The sequence below is a fragment of the Diabrotica virgifera genome, chromosome 3 (assembly GCF_917563875.1).
Source record: "Diabrotica virgifera virgifera chromosome 3, PGI_DIABVI_V3a".
NCBI classification, from domain to species: Eukaryota; Metazoa; Arthropoda; class Insecta; order Coleoptera; family Chrysomelidae; genus Diabrotica; species Diabrotica virgifera.
In genome coordinates this window covers 101,078,865-101,103,275 of record NC_065445.1, presented here as the reverse complement: position 1 = coordinate 101,103,275, position 24,411 = coordinate 101,078,865, and the positions used below count along the sequence as shown (strand labels likewise).

The 24,411-nt window shown below is 32.6% G+C and overlaps 1 protein-coding gene across 1 annotated transcript; it reads right to left on the bottom strand.

Annotated features, from left to right (window-relative positions):
* Positions 1 to 13,673: 13,673 nt before the first annotated feature.
* Positions 13,674 to 20,339, bottom strand: LOC126881233 (uncharacterized). Its single transcript, XM_050645378.1, has 2 exons — positions 20,011 to 20,339; positions 13,674 to 14,117 (listed from the first exon to the last, which is right to left on the bottom strand). The coding sequence occupies exons 1-2, from the start codon at positions 20,252 to 20,254 to the stop codon at positions 13,837 to 13,839; spliced, it is 525 nt and encodes a 174-aa protein (XP_050501335.1). The 5' UTR covers positions 20,255 to 20,339; the 3' UTR covers positions 13,674 to 13,836.
* Positions 20,340 to 24,411: the final 4,072 nt, after the last annotated feature.

Genomic DNA, 24,411 nt, shown 5'->3' with positions numbered 1-24,411 from the left:
GCGTTATCAGGCATTATTTTTCCAATTGATGCTTAACTGTGCTGTTTTCGTACTTTGTATTTTTGTACTAACCAACTTCTAAATTTTTCGAGTTTTCTCATCCGTATTTTTACAAATCAGCTACCACCATGTTTTATTCGTTCTCTGGATTAACTCTTTATAGAAGTTAAGACTAATTTGAATAGTTTTATTTTAATTAAAATACAAATGTATTGTTACCAATGAACTGTCAATACAGATGGAATGGCCCTGTCCCATTCAAATAGTGAAGCGAGATTGCCACCAACATACAAGAAAGAGGTTCTAGAGAGAGACAGACAAGGTGCTGGAGAATTTGACAGGCCGTGTAATTTGAATTGCCTATATAAATGGACCCGATTGAATCAGTATTGACAGTTCGTTGAATGTACCTCATATTTTAACTTTCAGGGCTGATTGGCAGTACATATTTCAAAATTTAAATACTTTTTTGGATTTACAGAGTAAATAGAGTACAGAGTACCATACTTGGTGTTTAAATCAGTTTAAATACTTTTCAGAATTGTTATTTGTATTTATCAAAACAAATACCTACTTTCCTAAAGTATTTGGGAGTTAAATAATTTTAAAACTATTTAAATACTAAATTAGTGACTGTTTTATATAAAGTGAAGAAGTCCTTGATTATGTTTTTATGTTACTTTTTTTTATATTTAGAATTTTACTTTTATATTTCCCCGATTTAAGTTGATATAGGCAACTCAAATTACACGGCCTGTCAAAGTTTCCAGCACCTTGTCTGTCTCTCTCTAGGACCTCTCTCTTGTATCGTGGCTGCATTAATTAGGCATTCCATTGGGCGCGTTCACCAGATGCAAACGTTGGCAATCAGTTTGCGCTTTATGGTTCTGAACGACTTGCTAACGTCAAACATGTTTGGAAAGCGGTCGCCATTTTTGCAAACATAACATATTTAAGTTGAACTTTGCAAACGTGTTGAAATATGGCGGGAATTTAAATTGTATATATTGTAAAATATATTGATAAGGGTTTTATATATAAAATAAAGGCTACTGAAGACATTCTGCTACGTTATTATCTATTAAATAAATTTTCTTTTTTCCTTTAATAAAAAAAAATAAATTCAAAAACGTATTTATTGAGAAAATTTATTTTAGGTTACGTTCAAACCAAGCAAGCAAAATGTCAAATTTTAACCTAAACAACCATCCGTTCAGTTCGCTGTCAACAAGTTTAGAATCAAAGCGCAAGCATTTGTGAATGGGTGCATTCAGCAGACACAATCGCTAACTAATCGATTAGTGATTTTCTGCTGAATGCCACATAAATTGTGACATTCAGCATGTAAATCACAAATCGATTACTAATCGATTACTTAGCGATTGCGTCTGCTGAATGCACCCATTGTGTTTGCATCTGGTGAACGCAGTCAATGAAACGTCAAACATGGCCGGGTGTGGGCAAAATCTAACCTTACATCGACATTAATTTCATTTAAAAGAAAATCCTGTTTGGTTGTTTTTTTTATGTTAATTGTGTAGGGAAATCTGCGAAATTGTGATAACAAATTAAATATGAAGTGGTTTATCGCCTACAGAACTGAATTATCCCATATTAGTTACCAGTTTGAGTCAATAACTACTATGGGATAATTCAGTTCTGTAGGCGATAAACTAGTTTATATTTATTTGCTATCACAATTTCGGTGCACAATTAACAATAAAAAACAAAACCAAACAGGATATTCTTTACAAAACTGATGTAAACCCTATTTTATTAAATTTTTGCCCACTGCCGGCCATATTATATCACGCAAAACTAATAACATCTTATAAAAGTCAATAGTCAAAAGGAACTCTTCTTCTTTTTTATAATCTTGTTTAAGGTAGGTAATACAACACATTGGTATTCGCTCCGAGCGTTAACAAAGTGTCAAAGCAAAATCAACCGACCTGCTCATGGTGGCGGTTTTTTGAAATTTTATAAGGACGCTTTGTGTATGTTTAAATGAAACATTTAAAAAAAATGCCGTATCACGCTAGTGATATTATGTATTAATATAAACAGCAAATAAAAACGCACTTAATCTGATATAAATTCTTCACTTTCCAATATTGATCATCAGTTTGATTTTGTATACATAACCTCACTATCGCAGTTTATGTCAATAAATCTTTATTAACGAAAAAGAAAATATTTTTGTTGCACTATAAATTACAGAATAAATTAATAACTAATGAATTCTAACAATGGTATTCAGTTATTATCACTATAAAATAAAATATTCAAGTTTAACAAAATAATCCCATAAGACTCAATGTTAAAACGTCCTTACAAAATCTGACAGCGTGTCACGTGACTGTGAATAGAGGGGAGACGCACGGAGCCAATTACTAAAATCGATTATCTATAACAAGAAATCGAACTGACTGACTTGGCAACATTTTGCGCGCCTATGGGTATAATTATTTTCACAATATTGTACCTTCGTTTTTGACAGCGTGTCGCACTGTTGAAACTTTCGAACACAGAACTTTCGGAAAAAAAATTGATGACGCGCTGATATAGCCTCTTAAGATACAAACAGTGGCGGTAAGACATTAAACTTAGCTTAGTAAATAGTTGGTAATGTATGTAGGGCAGGTCCGCTTTATCTACTAGGCAATATAGGCAGTTGCCTAGGGCGGAAAATTATGAGAAGGCGGCAAAAATACTGTACAAAAAAATATTTGTATATAAAAATTAACATCGAATAATATTTAAGAACATCCATCGCATCGATGGAATAGAAGTGAACATTCATTTCTAGAAAACAAATTGCATTCTCTTAACACTATTCATTCAAAAAGGACGAAGTCGTAAATTTAGGGATTATTGGGCCGCCGGCAGCAAAGGCGGCGGCCCATTGAACATTTCAATGTAAATGTATTTTGCACATTAAGCAGAAACTAAAGACTTGATTTGGTTTGATTTATACTTAAATTATCGGTTTGATTTATACTGGCCAGAATAAAAAATCACATAAATAAACTTGCCGAGTGCGTACCTTGATCTGGACATTCTCTCAATTTGGTAGGATCTTTAGCAGCAGAATCCTTTCTGAACACCACTTCCTTTTTCATTTTTTTACAAAGAGTGAACCTATCCAATAAGTATCTCCAGAGTCCTGCAATGGATCTGGGTGCTGCCGTTAAAGAGTATGAAGTTCTTTCAAATTACTTTACCTCAGTCAGAAATAATTTTGCCATTTATGAAGAGAAACAAATTGTGCCAAAATAAAACATATAAAGAAATAAGAAAGAGAAAAAGAAAAATTCAATTTGACAAGGAGCCAATGATGAACTAAACTTTTCAGCTAATGATGAAAAGGCCGTTATTTATCAACGTTTTCGGGTTGTAACAGATTTGTCAAAATTAAACAATGAAGAAATGATTAAAGAAGCAGAAACTCTGATACAAATTTATAAAAACGACCTAGATACATCATTCATACAGGAATGCATTCAAAGTAAATTGACATGTCTAAATATTTAAAGAAGAGTGGATTAAAAGATATTTTCTCTAATGACATTGCTTTGTGCATCCCAGTTGCCAACGTGTCCGTTGAAAGGTCATTTTAGAAAATGTCAAGAATTAAAAATAATTTCCGATCAAGTATAACGCAAGAACGTCTTAACAATTTGTCGATTTTGTCCATAGAAAGTGACGTAACAAAGGCGATCAATTATGAGACATAGATGATTTTGCCAAAGGAAAGTCAAGAAAGAAATCTCTGATGTGATCGAACTGGAATGACATTTTTACTTTATCGTACTATATACGTAGTATAGTATAATAGATAAAGTTATAGGATCGTGCAAAAAAAATTTTTTCAGATTTCACTTTTTTTCGACGTTTTGAGTCCCCCTGAGTCTAAAAAGCAAATAAAAAAAACATGTCGGAAGTATGTACGTACGTACGTACGTATGTCGCCACCGCCCAGCAAAAACTACTGGACCGATTTTGATGAGATTCGGTATGAGTAAGTTTTAGCGAATTTTGTTGAGAAACTAAGCTTTTAAAAAAAACCTCTCAAAGGGGGGCCGAAATAGGGGGGTTATTTAGGGCCCATTTTTGCAAATTTTGACCGAAATGAATGAAATTCAAGTCAAAGTAAGCTCATTGATAGGTAAATAAAAATACGGAATTGGACATTTCCAAATTCAAAATGGCGGCCAACATGGCCGACCGCCCACCCGACACATTTCCCTATCTATCTAAAAACTTGTTTAAGATAAGTTTAATTTGAAAAAGTCGTTATATAGCCTAAAGATGGGGCTATAAGAAGGATGTTATTGTTTTTCAGAAAAAGTTACGAGTTGCCTATATTTAAGGGGTCAAATTTTGACATAAATTTGAACTAGATTTTTTCAAAAATGGCTCCAAGGAATTTTTTTATTTTTTGATATGTTTTTGATATCCTATCAGTAAATTGAATGACATTAGCCATATATCTTAACTCCCCATAGGAGGGGAGTTATGAATTTTTTATAAAAAAATATTCGAGTGCCCGTAACTTCCTTCTTAATAGAAACTAAAATTTCAAATTTAGCAGACATATATGGTACTTTATTATCTATTATCACAATAAATTTTACCAAAAATATGGCTTCCGGTTGAACCGGAAATGAATAAAAAATGTTAATTTTTTTAGATACGCCCTGTATATTTTAACATATTTTGAAAGAATGCAAAATTAGCTTTCCAATGACATAAAATTCATTGCTGTAGCTCAAAAACTCGAAAAGTTACAGTAAATAGAAATTTTGCTATAATCTTTTGTGTGTCCTCTCTCACGCGTTCATAGCAGAGCATTATTGTAGGGCAGTCAATGAGGGTATTTGGCTCCGAATTTCATCCTACTACATTGATGTTCTTGATATTTTCACAGTAAGTAGGGAATAGCTCAAGAAACAAAATCTACCCTATATACTATGGCGCTTTTATCTTGGGGCGGTTCCCACTTCTTCAAGGGGGTGGAAAATTTGTTGGTCAAAATAAGCACGGAAGTGGCTAAAGAACCTATTTCTAAGCAAAAACTGGTCTATACTTTTTTTGAGAACTCAATACTTTTTGAGTTATGCGTAGTTGAAAATTTGCTATTTTCATTGAAAAATGACACCTTGTCGGACGGATTTTTTGTGAATACCTTAAAAACTATGCATCGAACTAAAAACACTATATAAAACATTTTTTAGATTATAAATAATAAAGAGATTCGTTCCTTCGTAAATGTTCTATTTATAATACAAAAAGAGATATGGTAGGTGAAAATAGTTTGTTTTATGGTGCATGCTCAAATTGGTGTATTCAACTTGAAATAACAGAGGAACGGTAGGTTTTAGGTGTATAATGCTACCAACACCTTTTGTAGTGTTTGAAAAGGCCTTTAAAACGAGCACCGTTAAATGTCGGTTACTTACAAACTAAGCGAGATATGGTGCAAAAAATATATGTCTAATGTACTTTAAGGAAAAATGAAAAGTATATACACATTTAACTCCCCATCCACCATAATTTAAATGCATTGTTTTCCTTCTACAATACCTTTTAATATAGTGTTATTTCTACTTTCAAAAAGTTGAACGGGTTTAAAATGAATGGTTTTTGTAAAAAATGTGATCAAATTATAGAGTGAATTTTTAAATTTTCTTAAAAATCTTCCTTTTTCTCCATGTAATTCGAAAATAAAAATATTTCACCCCTGAGAAGTGGTGGGAACTTCCCCCATGATAAAAGCGCCATAGTATATAGGATAGACTTTGAATTAGGAGATTAGGCTACTCCCAAAATTTCATTAAAATCCATGCAGTAGGATAGAATTTGGAGATAATATCTTGTTCTTAATCTCGCGCATTGACTGGCGTAATCGAAATATAATGAAATTCAAATATTGTAAACTATTAATTTCTCAGAAAAATGAACTTATTTGAAATGAAAGTATGACTATAATATTCTATTGATTTATGCAATAATCTACACATCTATAGTGTGTCCCCGAAATATGGCATCGAGCATTTTCTCAAATGCAGGAATTAATGATGCGTATAACCATAAATAAAATACTTTTAAGTACAGTAGGTGTTTCTAAAATATCAAAATAACGAGTAACTTTGTTATTTTTATAGAATGCCAGTATCTAGTACCATAACGATAATAGATCGGTACGATAAAGTTCTCGGGCGGCCCTTCCGTCCAGCGTTTTTCTGTTATATGTATATATAAACATCGTAGTTTAAATCCATTTTTAGTGTATTTTTATTTAAATGAAAAATTCTGCATGCAATGTTTTTTTTTTCGCAAAAATGGTAGGTACATTTTTGAAGGGCGGCTACTAGAGAATTGCCTTGGGCGTCAATTCACCTAACTGCGGCCCTGATGTAGGGACCTGCCCCTGAGGGACTTGAGTCGTCCTCTTTATGTAATTTCTATACAGAGTGTTTCAAAAAAAAAGGTAACACCGTCTTTAGGATAGGTAAAAAACTGCATTCGCAGGTAAAAAAGCTGTCGGCTTACAAATCCATGATCTGAGCTATGCTACAATAAAGAACTCTAATAAGAAACTGAATTTAGATTTAACAAAGTTTAACTTAAATTTTTAACGTACCACCAAAAAGAGAGAGAGAGGTATTCCATCATGAATGGAAAGAAAAAGTTCTTGGTTTTTATAAAAAAAACTTGTTTGCTAGTTGAAGATTTTTAATTGTGTATGTAGTCATCACGTATCATGTATCATCACACAGGACTTTCACAAAACAAAATAAAATTATTGTAACGTGTTTTGTGAACGTCCTGTGTGATGTCCTGGATGTTTTTGTTTTTCCGCAACTAACTACCTACTGACTACATACTATAATTAAAACTCTTCAACCAGCAACCAACTTTATTATTATAAAAACCAAGAACTTTTTCTGGTTATTCAAGATGGAATCCCACTCTCTCTTATTGGTGGTACTTTAAAAATTTTGACGTAAGTTAAACTTTGTTAAATCTACATTCAGTTTCTTATTAGAGTTAAAAATATGTTGTTCTGAAGTTATTTCTTTGTGGCATTTTTGTAATTAACCATTATAAATGGGAAATAAGCCACAATTTAACTAAAAAAATAATTTTACACACTTAAAAAATACAATTCTTTACCATTCTTTCATGGAGAATCTATAATAAAACCAAATATAAAAAAAATATATCGCTTGTTTCATTTCGGCAACTTTAGAACAGTACTTCCGATTGCAACTTTGAGACCGGAAGTACGAGGTCAAATTCCTCACCTCTAATACCATCTTTTGCTTATAAGTCCTCATTCGACATCTCATTTGTGATTCAATATGATTTAATAACATAGTAGTTTTATTCGCGGCCGACAGACGGACGGACGGACAGACAGTCTATTCCTTCAATATGTGAAATATGTCTCCCTCAATACGTCTACTGTAAATTATTCTTCTTCTTCTTGTGGTGCTGTCTCCTTTAATGTAGATTAGCGACTAAACAGGCAAATCTATCTCTGTCCAAAGCGCCTCTAAACAAAGTTGTTGAATCAAAACCGGTCCAATCTCTGATATTTTTAAGCCATGAAATCTGGTGCCTACCGGTACCCCATTTTCCTTAAATCTTCCCCTGGGTGATCAGTTGAGTGAGGTGGTACTCAGAGCCGGATTTAAGGCAGTGGGGGCCCCTGGGCAGAATTGGTGTGGGGCCCTACATCCTGCCATTAAAAAAATTGTTGTTATAGCTATGGTACCGACATAGTCAACTATAGGGTTTTCCCTTTTAGAAATTAAAAAAATATAATATTCTAACTGGGAAATAAGCGACAGTTTAACTTGAAAAATTATTATTTTTTCTTTTCTTATTGGCTTTGGATTGCTTGATCCATTCAGCCAGGATAAAATGGTTTTATTGACATTTCGACTTCCACTGCGGACGTCGTTATCAAAATACAAAATATTAATGTACTTATTTATATAAAATTAATATTTTGTATCTTGATAATGACGTCCGAAGTGGAAGCCGAAACGTTAGTAAATTCATTTTTCAAGTTAAATTGTGGCTTATTTCCCAGTTAGAATAGTAAATTACATAAATGCCACAGACAAATAGCTTCAGAACAATATTTAAAAAATGTTGATCTACTTTTATCAATATGTATATTTTTAAATACCTATGTAATAAAAAATACAAGGCTTTATCTTGTTACAGTAAAATATTAAAAATAAACATACAGTCGGAAAATGAAAGAATACCCATGAACGATCACATCAGTCACATATTTTGTATTTGCTGTTTTTTTTTCATAAATAACAAAAGAGAGAGATAGATTATTAATAATCTGAATAATATGTGATTGATGTAATCGTTCATGGGTATTCTTTCATTTTTTCGACTGTAGTTAAGATGCATGGTTAAAGTCACGGCACTTTTCGAGATTTTTTAATTGAAAATTCCTTGATTATGTCGGGCATGTCTAGATATCTTAAAACATCGTGTGCAATGCTCATTATTATAGAGAGATGATTCAAACACTCTTGGCTCATCATAGACCGAAGTCGGTTTTTAATTAACTTAAGTTTTGAGAATGATCTCTCTCCAATGCAGTTATTTTTTTTATTTTACGAGAAAACCCCATTAACAAATTACAATTAACAAAATAAATAACAATATGTAAACAGATTGAAAATAAACTTAATTCTAAATTAAAAATTTAAAATAAATTATTTCCATTATACATTATCATATACACCCTTAAATAGAGACTAGGTTACATCACGTCATATTGCAATCTAAAAATTTATGCTCCTTAACTGACTTTTAAAATAATATAAACTAATACCAAAGACCTCTAGATGATACTGATTTATAATTCTTGCACATCTATCTAAAGGAGAGTAGTAACCATAGTTTGTTCGGTGAAATGGTACAAAAAATGAGATAGAACGATTTCTCCTATTTCTTGAGGGAATCCCAATGTGTAATTGATTCAATAGATCTGTACAATATATTGTACAATTTACTAATTTGTACAGAAATATTAATCCAGCACAAATCCTGCGATCTACCAGGGATTGTAACTTAAGTTGCTTTTCAATTTCACTATACTCATGATCTACTATAATCAACTTAAGTTTATAAGAGCACACCCGCAAGAATTTATGCTGAATGCTTTCAATTGTTGCAATGTGCACTGCATGATATGAAGACCATATCACCGAAGCATACTCTAATCTAGACCTAACTAATGAACAATAAAGAATTTTGAATGTATTTACAGAAAAAGTTTTACAACTCCTAACTATAAAACCTAGCATTTTTGATGATTTCACTGTAATTGTATTAATGTGTTCCACAAAAGTTAAGTTTTCATCAAATAGGTATAACCCCTAAATCCTTAATTTTAGAAACATAATTCAGTGTTATCCCTTGTAATGAATATGAAGTATTCAATTTTCTAATTCCTTTAAAGAAGCTTATGTGACAACATTTAGAAATGTTTAACCTTAGCTTATTTATCCTACACCATTGATCTAATCTATCAACATCTTCCTGCAGAAGTTTTTGATCCTCCAAACTGCCAATTACTCTAAAAAATTTCAAATCATCTGCAAAACCCAGGGCTTCACAGTTCTTAAAACATTCAAAAATACTATTTACAAATAAAACAAAGAAAATCGGAGAACAGTGTCCTCCTTGGGGAACTCCTGAGGTAACATTTATAGAATCTGATTGATACGAACCTATTTTAACTCTTTGCTGACGGTCAGACAAAAAGCTCTTAATCCATTTTAGAGTGTCTATGCTAAACCCAACATTATAAAGCCTATTGAGTAATGTGTGGTGATCTACTTGGTCAAAGGCTTTGGAAAAATCAGTATATATAGAACCCACTTGTTGAAACTTTTCAAGTGCTTTTGTAATTTGCATCTGATACGATAATAAATTGGTGACCGTAAATCTACCTGCACAAAAGCCATGTTGGTTATTGGATATTAATCCTCTACAGAGCCACTTCAATTGATCACTTACTAAGCTATCAAATAGTTTTGGGATTGATGACTGGATACAGACACTCCTATAGTTAGTAACAAGGTTTTTTGCCCCACTTTTAAATATAGGCATTATAAAACTATGCTTCCATTTATATGGAAATATTGAGCACTTCAAAGATTGATTATATAGTAAATATAATGGAACAACTAAAGTGTAAATACAGTGCTTAAGTATACTGTTTGGTACCCCATCTGGACCTAGTGTGTTTTTATTAGGAAGCTCCAAGATTTTGTTAAAAATTTCTACTTTTGAAATATAAGTGAAGTTACAACTTTCAGAAACATTTTCAGGTATCTCTATTGACAGTGAATCATCCTGGTTCCTGGAAGTATATACTGATTCAAAAAAGTTTTTAAACAATACAACACTTTCTTGACCATTTCTGGCTTCTTTGTCATTGTAAATTATGTTTTGAGGAAGAGAATGATTTGACTTTAAGTCTCGGATATATTTCCAAAAATATCTAGGATTTAATTTAAATTATTGATCCACCTTAATTAAATAGTGTTGCCAACATACCTCCCTGACTCGTTTACACTCCCCTCGCAACCTAGAAAACTCATTATAACTAGCATAGGATTTCGTATGGACATAGGCTCTGTGTGCTGCTCTTTTAAGGTAACAAAGATTTCTAAGCTCAGATGAAAACCACTTAGGATACGTCCCAGTTTTATATTTCTTTAGAGGCACAAAAAAAGAAATTCCCAAACTCAAGAATTCATAAAAAACCTCCAAAGATGTATTTATATCCTGGTACAACAGACACCGCTCCCACTCTATACCTGCCAAATAATCATTAAGACCCAAGTAGTTGGCATTTTGAAAATCATAGTAATAGTCTTCATAAAATAAACCAGAGGGATCCTGTTTCTTATAAATATTTCTAATAATACATTCATAACTGACATGATGTAAGCTATCTCTGAAAATTTGTTCCCTTGCCAAACTTAATTCTACATCTTTATCATTTGTGAACAATAAATCTAAATAAATGTTCCTTTTATTTGGAATATCTATCTTTTGAAGTAATTGAAGGTAACCAAAAGACTGAGCTACTGGAAGTGCTGAAGAAGTACTAGCACAAACTACTTTAACACCAAAATCATCATTAGACCATTGAGCTTCCGGAAGATTGTAATCACCAAATACATATAATTTATGAGATGTGATTTGATATGATGAGATATGATATTCCACGGCGTCACAATGAGTTCTATAGTAATTTATGGGCATGCTAGGTGGAATATACACTCCTGAAATTATAAATTTACTTCCCATATACTCACAAGATACAAATAAATGTTCCACTGTGCCTTGAGTTACCCTGAGCCTCTGAGAACAAATTGATTTATTCACAAACACAAGAACACCACCACCACTGGCTTTCTGACTTGTGAGACTTGATCTATCCTGTCTATATAAACAAAAGTGTGTGCAGTTTAGTTCACTGTCCAAAATATCCATGTTTAAATTCGTTTCAACCAAAATTATAACATCATACATAGAACTATTCACAGCCAGCTTGAGATCATCTAACTTAGTACGTAATCCGCTAACATTTTGGTAGTAAATAGCTAATGGGGTAGTGTTTAGTTTTCCTGTACAGTTTGTTTCTTAACACAAACCGATGGTAACCCCTTTATGAACTTGATTATTAAGTTAACTTCCCCGTTTGTTGACCTCTGTGATAATTCTTGCCGTGCAGCTTTATAAGCATTTTGCTTTATAAGCATTTATGCTGCATTCGTGTGGAATCATATATCTTATATGGACAGGACTCTGTTTTTAACTTGTGCTTTAAACGCATTGCTTTGTGAACGATATTAGAGTCTTTACAAATAATTTTAAGTGGTCTCATTTTTCTGTCTTTCTTCTGTCCAACTCTTACAATTTTCATTATGGAGTCACTTACATCATTAAAACCCAATTTGTTGAATAGGTACTTCTTTCACTTTTTCCATATCATGATAGTTAGCATCAGAACTACATATAAACGAAGTATCACCTCAACGTTTGGAAACGCATCATTCACATTCTTTTCATTTATCAGTCGGTACATTTTAAGCTCTTTACTTACCTATTATTGATGAGCCAACCTCCTCTTTAAATGAATTGAAAAATTCTACAAATTATACCAGTTCGACACCTAGGTATTCAACTAAATCATTGTTGTACAAGTCGGTAAGCTTCAGTGAGTGAGCTTATTCAATTTCATTGGGAGTTAAATTTTCCAAATGATGTAAAAATCCAAAATTGGAATGAATGGATTCATATGCAGAAAGCCTCTGACGAAATTAAGTGATCTATAATAGCGATAAAATTTTGAGTCCTAAATTTCTCTGATTTTGTCTCTAGAGATATTCCATAATCCAGTGGAGTCAGTCAAATATTCCTTAAAAGAACATAAATTCGTTAAGTGATCTAAGTTCCGCCACTCCTGAATTAAGGTCAATATTTGGATATTGGAGAATACGTATTGTGCTGTTTGTCCTCTCTAAGATTTCATTCCAAAATATTGCAAATATTCCTGTTTTATGTAAACACATTTGATTATACAAACCATTCGCATTGTTATGAGTTTCAAATTGTTCCTCATCGTCTTCTGAAATTTTGGTATACGCTCCTTTAATCTGAGTATACCGTATAACTCGTGCTTCTGTGGCATCACTTCTAGTTGACCATCTAGTAGCGTTTACTCCTTTAAGAACAATAATATTTCTGCCACGGTCGGCGTTGCTCTCGCTTAAAGGCGCAGCTTTTAAATATTCCGATTAAAAAGTTGTATCTACATGTAGAGGAAGTGAACAATACATATAGTTCATAATATAGTGTTCCTAAGAAATCAAAGAATGCTATGGCAGCAGGTCAACACTGTTGCAGCTTTTGCAACTAAATTTAGAGAGTGGGCAGCACATGGAATCCAAACCGCCAAGATTTTATGTTATCTAATTTCAGCCTGAACACCATAATATTTTCCACTCATAACTGACGCGTTGTCGTAGGACTGTCCCATGCAGTTTTTCAAATCGATATCATCTTCTTGAAAGAGAAGAATTAGAGGATTAAATATATCTTCTGCTTTATGATCGTGATTTCGCAAAGATACCTTTTCAACGGGAGAGAAACCTTCCATGTAACGAAATATCAGAGTTAATTGATTGCCAAAAATTATTCTATGTGAATTGTGTGCAGCTTTTTTTTAAGTTTCGGGCTTTTTGGGGGCCCCCGGAATGTGGGGGCCCCGGGCAGCTGCCCAGCCTACCACCCCTTAAATATAGCCATGGCGGTACTTTTTGTTTCTCATTATGTGTCCCAGGTAGCTAACTTTTGTAACTTTGATGATCTTCAGCAGCTCCCTATCTGTACCTATTCTCGTCAGATGTTGAGCGTCCAGGCCTCCATTCCATACAATATTATTGTAAACTATTAAATATTCATATTAGGTATTTATGATATATTACTTTAATAATATTAAAAAACAGTCTAACAAATAACTTTTCAAGAAAAACAGTATTCTAACAAGTAGGTACATAAAAACTATATTGCATAGTGTATATAAGATTAAATAGAGTTAATATATACAATAATCCGTTTAAAAATATTTATTTATATTATAGTGAATACATGAAGTTTATTACCTAAATGCATCATCGAATGGTGGCGAATTGCACATTTTGAATCTAACAATAAATATAACATATATAATTTATATAATATATTACCAATAGTAGTATGATGTGTTTGTTCTCTTCAACCGATATTTTCTAACCTCTTAATTAACTGTTGTTTCCACTCTTCTTCAGGAATATCTGCAGCCCAATCGGGAATTGCACTAGGAGGAAGAACTATGTTCGACATTGCTTGTTTTACTTCATCCACTTTTTTGCTATCCATTTCAATATCACAGCTTCTTGATGAAGATGCAGACCATACTTCTTTAAGTAGAGTTGTTTCGATTGTAGTTACAGGAGGTACTGGAATTTCTGGTAAATTATTTGGTGCGTTACTTACTTCATTGTGTGTTTCATCACCTGCACAACAAACATATAAATTTTTACTCTAAGATGTTAAAAATAATACAGTAGACTCTCTCTATAACGAGAACTGAAATGGCAGACTAATTACCTCGTGATAAGTAGACCTTGTTATATCAGACAACAATATTGTGCATACGCATACATATGAATATATAGTTTTCTAAAACATTAACTTCCTATAGTGACGCCATTCGGAGCAATATAAGATGCTAAATATTGTTTCCTCAACAATAAGGCTTCGTTATCATAAATTGTAAATTTCCTACAATATTCAATATCGGTCAATAAATAAACAAAACAGGAAGAAGTTATCATCATATCATCAATTCATTTTGTTTGAGCATTGAAATAAGCCAAACGAAATTCGTTGAAATGTACACATGCAGTTATGCCACCACCGCATTTTTTATGTAAATAATTTTTGTTCTTATTCAGGGCTCTGGATTAAATTTCAATTTAAATAGATAATGATAAATGATACCATGCTTTTAGAGTTCTATTTTTAGAATAGCAAGCCGAAAATAAAAACGCATGGCACAATAATTATTAAATTTGATGATTTTACGTCAATTAAGAAATTCAGCTGATGCAAAATGTGAAGTAACAATAAAACAAACAAACAAAGATTTCGGAATATTTTAAATCAAATTGATTCGACTGTACTAACATAAATCCCTCTTATATTGTCAAATAAAACAAAAAAATACAATTTGAGTTATATGTCCTATGAATTTTTATTTATTTTTTTAATGTTCTGTTAACCGTATTTTCCATTATCTGTCATACCCTTAGTCCGGCGCCCTGACGGATAATCGAGGTTCCACTGTATATCATTTTAAAAATTATAAAAGACAGAATGTAAGGAAATTTTTTCGATTGTAGAAATACATTTTGTATTTAAAACTTGTGTATTTGTTAAAAAAATATTAACTCTAAAGCTCTAACTGTTAGTGGAATATTTACATTAAAGAACCTTACATAGGTATATCAATTGCATAGCATAGAGCATCGCTGCGAGATGCGAGGCTTCACTATTATATTTCTACACCTATATAATTGTTTTGATGCACATCTCAATTTTTAGTTTAGGTACATAAGATGGTCTGCTAATAATGTAACTTGAAAACAATATATAGGTATTCGGGTTCATTTCAGACAAATAAATAAGAGTTTGTTAACAACTAGGTATCAATATTGTATCACCCATCTTCATATTGTAGAGGCAATCTTCATATTGTAGAGGCAGTTCACAGGAACATGGTGGTAGTGCGGTATATATCAAAGAACCGTTTATTGCAAAAGCCCGGGAAGACATTTCAAGCTTATCAAAAAGATCAGTGTTTGAGTGTTTTGCTGCAGAGGTGCGAATTGATGGGAAAAAGATCATAGTGCTGTCCATATACCGAACCGAAAACCCACAAATTTTAATAGATAAACTGGATCAAATACTCTGTGACCTAGTTGACAAGGACTCCATCATTTTTCTGGCTGGCGATTTTAATTTGGATATGCTGCTTGATGGTGTAGGTTGGCCAGGTACATTAAAAACGTTTTTGAGCTCCTTTGATATTAAACCCTCCATCAAAGACTATACACGCATACAAGGTAACAAAAAATCCTGTATAGACAATATTTTTACAAATCTAGACATATTTGATTCTGTTATATTCAATCCCCATACATCTGATCATACTGCTCAAAAGGTAAAATTTGAATTAAATAATATTGACTCAAATATAACAAAAAAACGAATATTTAACAATGAGAATAAAGATTCTTTTAAACTTATGTTGAGTAATGTTGACTGGGTATCTGTTATCGAGACATTAGAAGTAGATGATCAGTGGGATACTTTCATGAATATAGTTCAAAAAATTTTTGTAAACTGTTTTCCACTTAAAGAGATAAATACAACAAATAAAAAAAATCTCAACAGTGCTTGCAAAATGATGATATAAAAAACTGTAAATCTAGGCTTGATGTGTTGTTTACACTATCTAGTAATAATGATGAATATAAAGATATTTACAGGGCAGAAAAACGTAAGTATGATGCTTTACTCACTCAATATCGAAAAAAAATGTTATAAGGAACGAATTGAAAATAGTGAAAATAAAACTAAAATGGCTTGGCAGTTGGTAAAAGAGATTAAGGGCAATTCAAAAAATCAAGGTAATTTTTGTTTAGAGGGTGATCCTCAGGTGCTTTCTGATGAAATAAATCAATTTATGGCAAATGCTGCGGCTGAAGCTGTAAAGAAAATAAAGCCTGTAAAAAATTTTCAAATTAATATCGAACAAAATAATCATTGCATGTTTTTAATTCCTGTTTCAGAAAAAGAAATAGGCCATATAATAAATAGCTTAAAAAACAAGCATAGCTCTGGTTATGATGAAATATCAACCAGCTTAATTAAATTTGTTTCATCAGAGATTTGTCTTCCTCTATCTTTTATAGTCAACACTTCTTTCAGGCAAGGTAAATTTCCTCAAAAGTCTAAAACTAGCAATTGTCAAGCCACTACATAAAAAAGGTGATGCTACTAAGATGGAGAACTATAGACCAATAAGCCTTCTTCCATTATTCTCAAAAAAATTCGAAAAAGCAATATATTCAGGCCCGGACTGGCCCGCCGGCCCACCGGCCCTCGGGCCGGTGCGCCTTTTGCCTTCGTTAGTGCCTATCTGTCCATAAAAAAAATTAAACTGGAAAAAATGTTTTTTGAACCTTTACACAAAGATGATGCAGTTACCATTCCCCTAAAAAATGTTTTTACATGCCTCAGTAATCAGAATCCTACATAATGAAGCCAGTCGGTACAACAAAAGACAACTTGTATCAGGCATCAGAGAATCAAATAGCTTAGCTACGACGGACGGCGCCCTCGAAGACCATTTTTACGATTCGGGCGCCTTTCATATGTATCAATATCCGCTGTTTCTTTTATAATAGATTGGATGCAACTAGCGGCGCCATCGAAGACAATTTTTACGATTCGGGCGCCTTTCGTAGGTAATTTCCGCTGTGTGTATTATAATAAATAGCTTAGACGCGGCGCCCTAGAAGACGATTTTTTACAATTCGGGCACCTTTCGTAAGTATCAATATCCGCTGTTTTTTTATAATAAATAGCTTAGATGCAACGAGCGGCGCCCTCGAAGACAATTTTTACAATTCGGGCGCCTTTCGTAGATATCAATTTCCGCTGTTTCCATTATAATAAAAAGCTTAGACGCGGCGCCCTCGAAGACGATTTTTTACAATTCGGGCACCTTTCGTAGGTATCAATATCCGCTGTTTTTTTATAATAAATAGCTTGGATGCAACGAGCGGCGCCCTCGAAGACAATTTTTTCGATTCAGGCGCCTTTGGTAGCTATCAATCTCCGCTGATTCTATTTTAATAAATAGCTAGGATGCAACGAGCGGCGCCCTCAAAAAAAATTTTTATCGACGCCCTCGAAGACATATAGGTATCAATTTCCGCTGTTTCTAATATAATAGAAATAACGGATATTTATACCTACGAAAAGCGCCCAAATTGTAATAAATAGAGCCTGCTACTCATTAAGAGTTTTGAAAAACTATCTAGACCAGGGAATCTTACTATCGGTATATTATGCAAACTTTTATTCTCTTATGTGATATGGAATAGTCTTCTGGGGTGCTTCGGTGGATAGCTCAACTGTCTTCATAGTCCAAAAAAAGGCAGTCAGGGTGATATTATTTATTATTTTCATCAATGATGTAAATTATGTTGAGGGTCTGGAATTTATTAGTCTTTTTGCAGATGACACATTAATTGTATGCAGTGGTGATGATATTGTGGAGGTTGTTAGAAGGACGCAGTGTTTGTTAAAAAGAATTGAGGTATTTTTGGATGCTAACAAGTTAAAACTTAATGCGAGTAAAACAAAGTCAATGATAGTCTCTAGCCGATATAAATTAAATAATATAAGTATGGAAAATTTGAAACTAAAAGTTAATAATGAATGCATCAAATGGGTCAATGAAATTAAATATCTTGGATTTATACTGGATAGCACACTCTCTCTGAAACCTCATTTTCAATATATTTGCAAGAAAATATCTAAAAAATTATTTTTCTTTAATAGAATTAGCAAAGATCTATCATTATTTTCAAGGATCACTGTATTTAGAAGTATAATTCAGCCCCATTTTGACTACTGTTCAAGTGCTTTATATTTAGGTGATAAAGGATCAATTCAATCATTGCAAATTTTGTATAACAGAGGTATGAGAACAATTCTTCGATGCAATCGCTACACGCCAATTGAGATGATGTACTCTACTTTAGGTTGGTTTTCAGTTCAACAAAGGCTTTACTACCTTACTATGGTTTTCATTTTTAAATTAAAAAAAGGAATGCTGCCTGCATATTTTAATGAATATGTTACATTGAGGGGTCAAGTTCATTCATATACCATGAGAAATATTGAAGATTTTGATATTCAAAAAACTAATAAACATAGCACAATGACATCCCTGTTTTACAAATGTATGAATGAATTTAACCATCTTCCCCCCAGTGTTAAGAATGCACTGACAGTTCAAATTTTTAAAAAATTACTAAAGACATATATTTTACCTAGATAAAAAAATAATTTTTAATAAATCTGTATGTGTTGTATAATATTGCATGTATTGTATATTGTATTTAATTAAGCAAATTCATATTTAAATATTGTTAGTAGGATTTCTATTTCAATAAAGAATTTCAATTTCAATAGGACTAAAGGCGAGAGAATCCTGTAGAGGCCGATTCAAATCACTCAATATAGTCACTTTCTCAGCTATCTATATATATGAATGTATTATGTTTCTCTTTAAAAATTTTACTTTATTTTATCACCTACAACCAAATCATGAATATAACACAAGAAGCCTTAATTTGAATATTCCACTTCACAGATTGTCCCTAACAGAGAGAAGTCCTTTGTATGCGTGCATTAAATTTTACAATAGTCTACCATCTGACATTCAACAGGAAACAAGCTATAAAGCTTTTAAAAAAACGGTTTTTCAACACCTGGTTAACATTGAGCCGTATACTGTGGTAGAGTACCTGGCCTATCAGCCTTGATCAGCATATATGTAATTTGTATTGTTTGTATATTTTAGTGTATTGTTAATATATCTTTTTAATATGTGATTATTAGTAACATTTTTTAATATGTGATTGTTAGTAATGTGACGTTATTTGCTCAATTATGTTAAAAATTTATGCAAATAAAAATTTACTCTACTCTACTCTACTCTACTCTAATAAATCAGTTGTTTCAACACAAACTAAACAATATTGGCTATTGTTCATCCCAATGAACTGTCAACACTGATGGAATGGCCCCGTCCCATTCCAACAGTGAAGCGAGATAGGCGCCAACATACAAGAGAGAGGTTCTAGCACTTCTAGAGAGACATGAGAGAGACAGAGAATTTTCAGGTAAAATTTGCTACAACTACAACGTACCTGACTAGCACTGTCCGATTATCTTCCCTCCTTTACCTGATTATCTTCTATCTCATCCTGACGCCATTAACTTCGTTTTATGGCGATTCCATCAGTGTTAACAGTTCGTTGGTTCGTCCACTCTTTTGTCCGTCACCTACTGTACACTATATACTACATTTACATGATACTACACACATCAGCCTACATTTCACTTTGTTTTGATTTAATTTGTTTGAAAATGAATCGTGTCACATGGGCAAAGATAAAATGGAACTACCTACTATATCTTACATTATCAAGGAACCCTGACTTGATAAAAAAGCATGCCAGAAATTATTTTGTCTCCCTTTTTTTATAAGATTATTTCCAATATAGATCATAAGGTACCAATCAAATGATGGTCACAACTGCTTACCATTATCTGCGTCTTCATCCGAATAATCAATATCTAATGCCTCATTAGCAAATGTTGGCAAAGGCTGAGGAAATGTTGGCAAAAGCTGATAATGACCATACTGCAACATTGAAGGATCTAAATTTTCTGTATCTAATTCTTGATCAGAATCATCGTCTGTTATAACCAGAACATCTTCATTAGATACTCTTAAATCTTCGTTAGGATGATCTGGATCAGGCGAACCAGTATTTAATAGCACCATTTTAAAAACAATACAGACTAACAGACTATTCAAAATAGCAAAATACTTCTCCAAAAAATAAACAAAAACCTACAAAATACAATTTTGAAAATTGACAGATGCATGTCATATGTCATATCTCACAAAACTGTCATTTTTGTTCTTCTTCAGTTTATTGACCTCCACCTACTTGGGTATTTGGCCAGCTCATCGTCGCGCAATAAGGGAAAAATCCCTTTTCACTTTAAAGACCGCTTTACAGCTTGCAAGAAAACTTGCTGCAATTTCTTACAATTTGGAGTTAGTACATTGTACAATTTGATTCTTCTTCTTCTTCTTTAGTTAACTGGCAATTTTGGTTGGTGTGGGAAAAACATGATACAATGAATACATGAACAATTTTGAGTTGGCATGGGACAAATACAACAACTAAACTTTTTTTCAACGACATTAAACTTTTTTCTCTCATTTTTGTTCAAAGGGCATTTGAACACTTTGACGTTGGGAGGCAATTAATTAAAGACGGCGCCAGACATACGGTATTTGACAAATACTGAACAAGTGCCTCGCTATTTGCCTATTTGTCTGGAGAGGTTGCTTGCTATTTGGTATTGACCAATTTTAGTACTTGTCGAATATTTGTCGTGTTCCCGGACGTTGTCGGTCTTTTCAACACTTCAAAGTGAACAAATATTCGCCGTTTGAATATTTTTATTATCATTTACATATTCGTGCAAGCATAAGCAAGGTTTTAAATGTTGAGTTGAAGTTTATATCTAATTTACTTTATTTAATTGTTTATTAAAGTACTTTAGTTATTGCTACATAATGTAAAAAATACTGAAAGTAGTAAATATAGAGTAGACCAATGAAAGTATTTTACAATTTTTGGATGAATATGAAAATGAACCTATAATATGGAATACGAATCTTTTAAATCATAAAAGTCGAAATGATGTTTACGATGCATGAAAACGAATACACATTAAGATCGGTGAGAAATACACGATAAGCGAGTTAAAAAAGAAAAAGGAATCATTAATGGCATCATTTAGAGCTCGTTCGCAAAAAGCAAAACAAAGCTTAAAAAGTGGTTTCATTAAGTGACACCATCCACCATCTTCTCATTCTTGGCTTTTTTTCTGTTATTTAATAATAAACTTCCACCAGACTTAATGACAAAAGCGGCTAAATTTATAAGAAGCTCTGTATCACTAACCGTTATGTACCTACCTTTTTTGTTCGTTTAAGGCCGCGTCTCACCATCAAATAATTTGATCAAACAGTTTGAGCAAACTCCGGAAGTACGTCAAAGTGACGTCACAATTGCAGTTTTTTTGAAATTCTAAAAATCTGTGCTCTTACTATCAGTCTAGTTTGATCAAATTTTTTGTATTGAGTTGTCTAACTTGTTTGTACTTTATTTAAAATTAAAATTTTTCATTATTATCCACAATGAACACTCAGGATGTGACGTCACTAACTGTCACTTTCAGTTTGCTCAAACCAGTTTTATCAAATTATTTGATGGTGGGACGCGGCCTTTAGAATATATTTGTTGTTCTCACAGTGATTCGATACACGAAATATCTCGAATATGTGGTGCAAGATGCTTGCCGTTTAACGAACACTTTCATGAGCACTCAAATATTTGATAATTAGCAAGCACTTGTTCAGTATTTGCCAAATACCGCATGTCTGGCGCCGCCTTAAGCATTGGCGTAGTTAGGGGGGGGCAGGAGTGGGCACGGCCCCCCCAGAATTCTGGTGGCCCCCCAGAAAAAAACACAAAAAAAAAACGAAATTTGTATTTAGTATTATAACTCCCCACCACGGTCTGCGAAAAAAATTTTTTTTGAAGTTCGTGCTTCCCATTCTTCCGGTTCAAGACAAGATTTATTCACAATCAATATAGGCAACCCACATTACAATCTCGGATGAAGTCGTGCTAGGTATACGCAGACACCAACATGACGCAACTCGCTATACTATGCGCCAGTCGATTTAGCCGGGATCTTGCCTTAACAGCAGTGTTGCCAACCTTTGTCAACCAATTTACCGTACCTGTAGTCCGAAATTACCGTATTTTGCGTCGTATTACCGTACATTATTTTAAATTACATTTGGATATTTTTGGCGTAATAATATGTTACAGTATGTCCGCAGATTGAGTTTACAAGAGGACAAATGGACCAAAAAATGAAAGATACGAAAAAAAGTCATTCTTGATGAAAATTTTTGCTTGATTAATTATTTATATGGGAAATAAGCCACAATTAAAATGAAAAAAATAATTTTATTAACGTTTCGACGCCCAAATCGGGTGCCGTTGTCAAAATACAAAATATTACTAAAATAAACTAAAGTGTTGTTGCTAAGCAAAAAAAAAAAAAAAAAAAAAAATTCTTCTAATAATTTATTTAATCTCACTCATTTATATTGGCAATTCAGACATATATTATACATTTTAAAGTAGAAGACTTTAAAATGATATTGCCAATATTTATGAGTTGCGTTCCTGGGACGACTTACTGAAAGATAGTTCATTCGATTACATGAAATTAACCCCAACTCAAGAATATCCGTCATAAAAAATTATAGCATGTGATATGTCTTTAAAAAGACAACCAAATGCAACGACAGTAAAATTCTCGCGTTAGAGACTTCATAGTAAATCACAAAGGAAAACCAGGAAAAACCCTGTGATACTATCCCGACATCGTAAGTATTTGGTCTTACATTAATTTACTCTCAAAAAATAATACCAAATTCTGACTTGTAACATGTTTAAATTATAAATAATATTAATAATACTAGATATATAAGTAATACTAAAATATAAAATATGTACTAGCTCGATATTATTGACTTACTAATCTTGGTATTTTCTTTCTATTGACTTCCTCTTTCAGTATGGGTAACCACATCCTACTGCATTCTACCGAGGAATTTGCGACACAATTGGTTTCATTTAGCATAATTAGAGCCGCTTCTTTGATTTTTCTCTTTTTACTATCTGATTCTTTCAGGACTATACTTGAATCTCTCCACTGAACTCTATGTTCATTATCCCATGCGTGTTGACATATTTGAGATCTCTCAAATTCTCTATTTTTAATATAAGATTGATGTTCACTTATTCTAACGTCTAATGGTCTTGATGTCTCACCTAAATAAAATTGTTCGCATTCACAAGGTATTTTATAAATGCAATTCTTTGTTCTTTCTTGATCATTGTTAGGTTTAGTTTTAGATAGAATAGATCTCAATGTGTTTGTTGTTTTGAATGTTGTTGAAATGTTGAATTTATTTCCTATTGTTTTAAGTTTCTCGGATAGTCCTTTTATATATGGTATTGATATTTTCCTCGTATTATTTCTGGTGAATGTTGTAGGATCCCGTTCTAAGTTGTTCTATAAAATTATTTTTTTCATTTTAATTGTGGCTTATTTCCCATATAAATAATTAATCATAAAAATGCCACAAGGAAATAGCTTCAGAACAATTTTTGCTTGTTGAGAAAATATCATTCACCATAAGAAACTTTAATTTAGTTCTACAGGGTTGGTCAAAAATACAAAAAATATCATTTTGCGCAAGAGTAAAAATGCCGTATTTTGCAAAATACGAAAAAAAGTAATCCTTGATGAAAATTTTTGCTTGTTGAGAGAATATCATTTGCCATAAGAAACTTCAATTTAGTTGAACAGGGCTATAATCAAAAATACAAAAATGTGTCCTCTTGTAAACTCAATCCGCGGACATACTGTATACATAATATTCTTGTCATTTTCTGTAAATAGAAATTATAGTGCATTTGATATTTAGTTTTTTGTAGCCAGTATAAGCTAATAAATTTACAAATATTTAAAAACTTTACTTTAGACCTATAAACAAAATATACAAAACTTATATAACTTACAAACAAAACAAAAACAAATGATGGTATAATATGAAGGTTTTCATTATTCGAATAGTAAAAAAAAAGGAAAGTGGGAGGGCATCGAGAAGATGTATCGTCTAAGAATCGAGGCAATTTCCTCGAGGCAAGGCCCTTAAGTCGACTTTACCAACTTTACACTACATGATTTATCAAGCGTCATAAAGTTAGCGAAATGGTTTTTTCAAAGTCATTATTTTTCTTATTTGCGGATAATTGCACCATTCAAAATTTCATT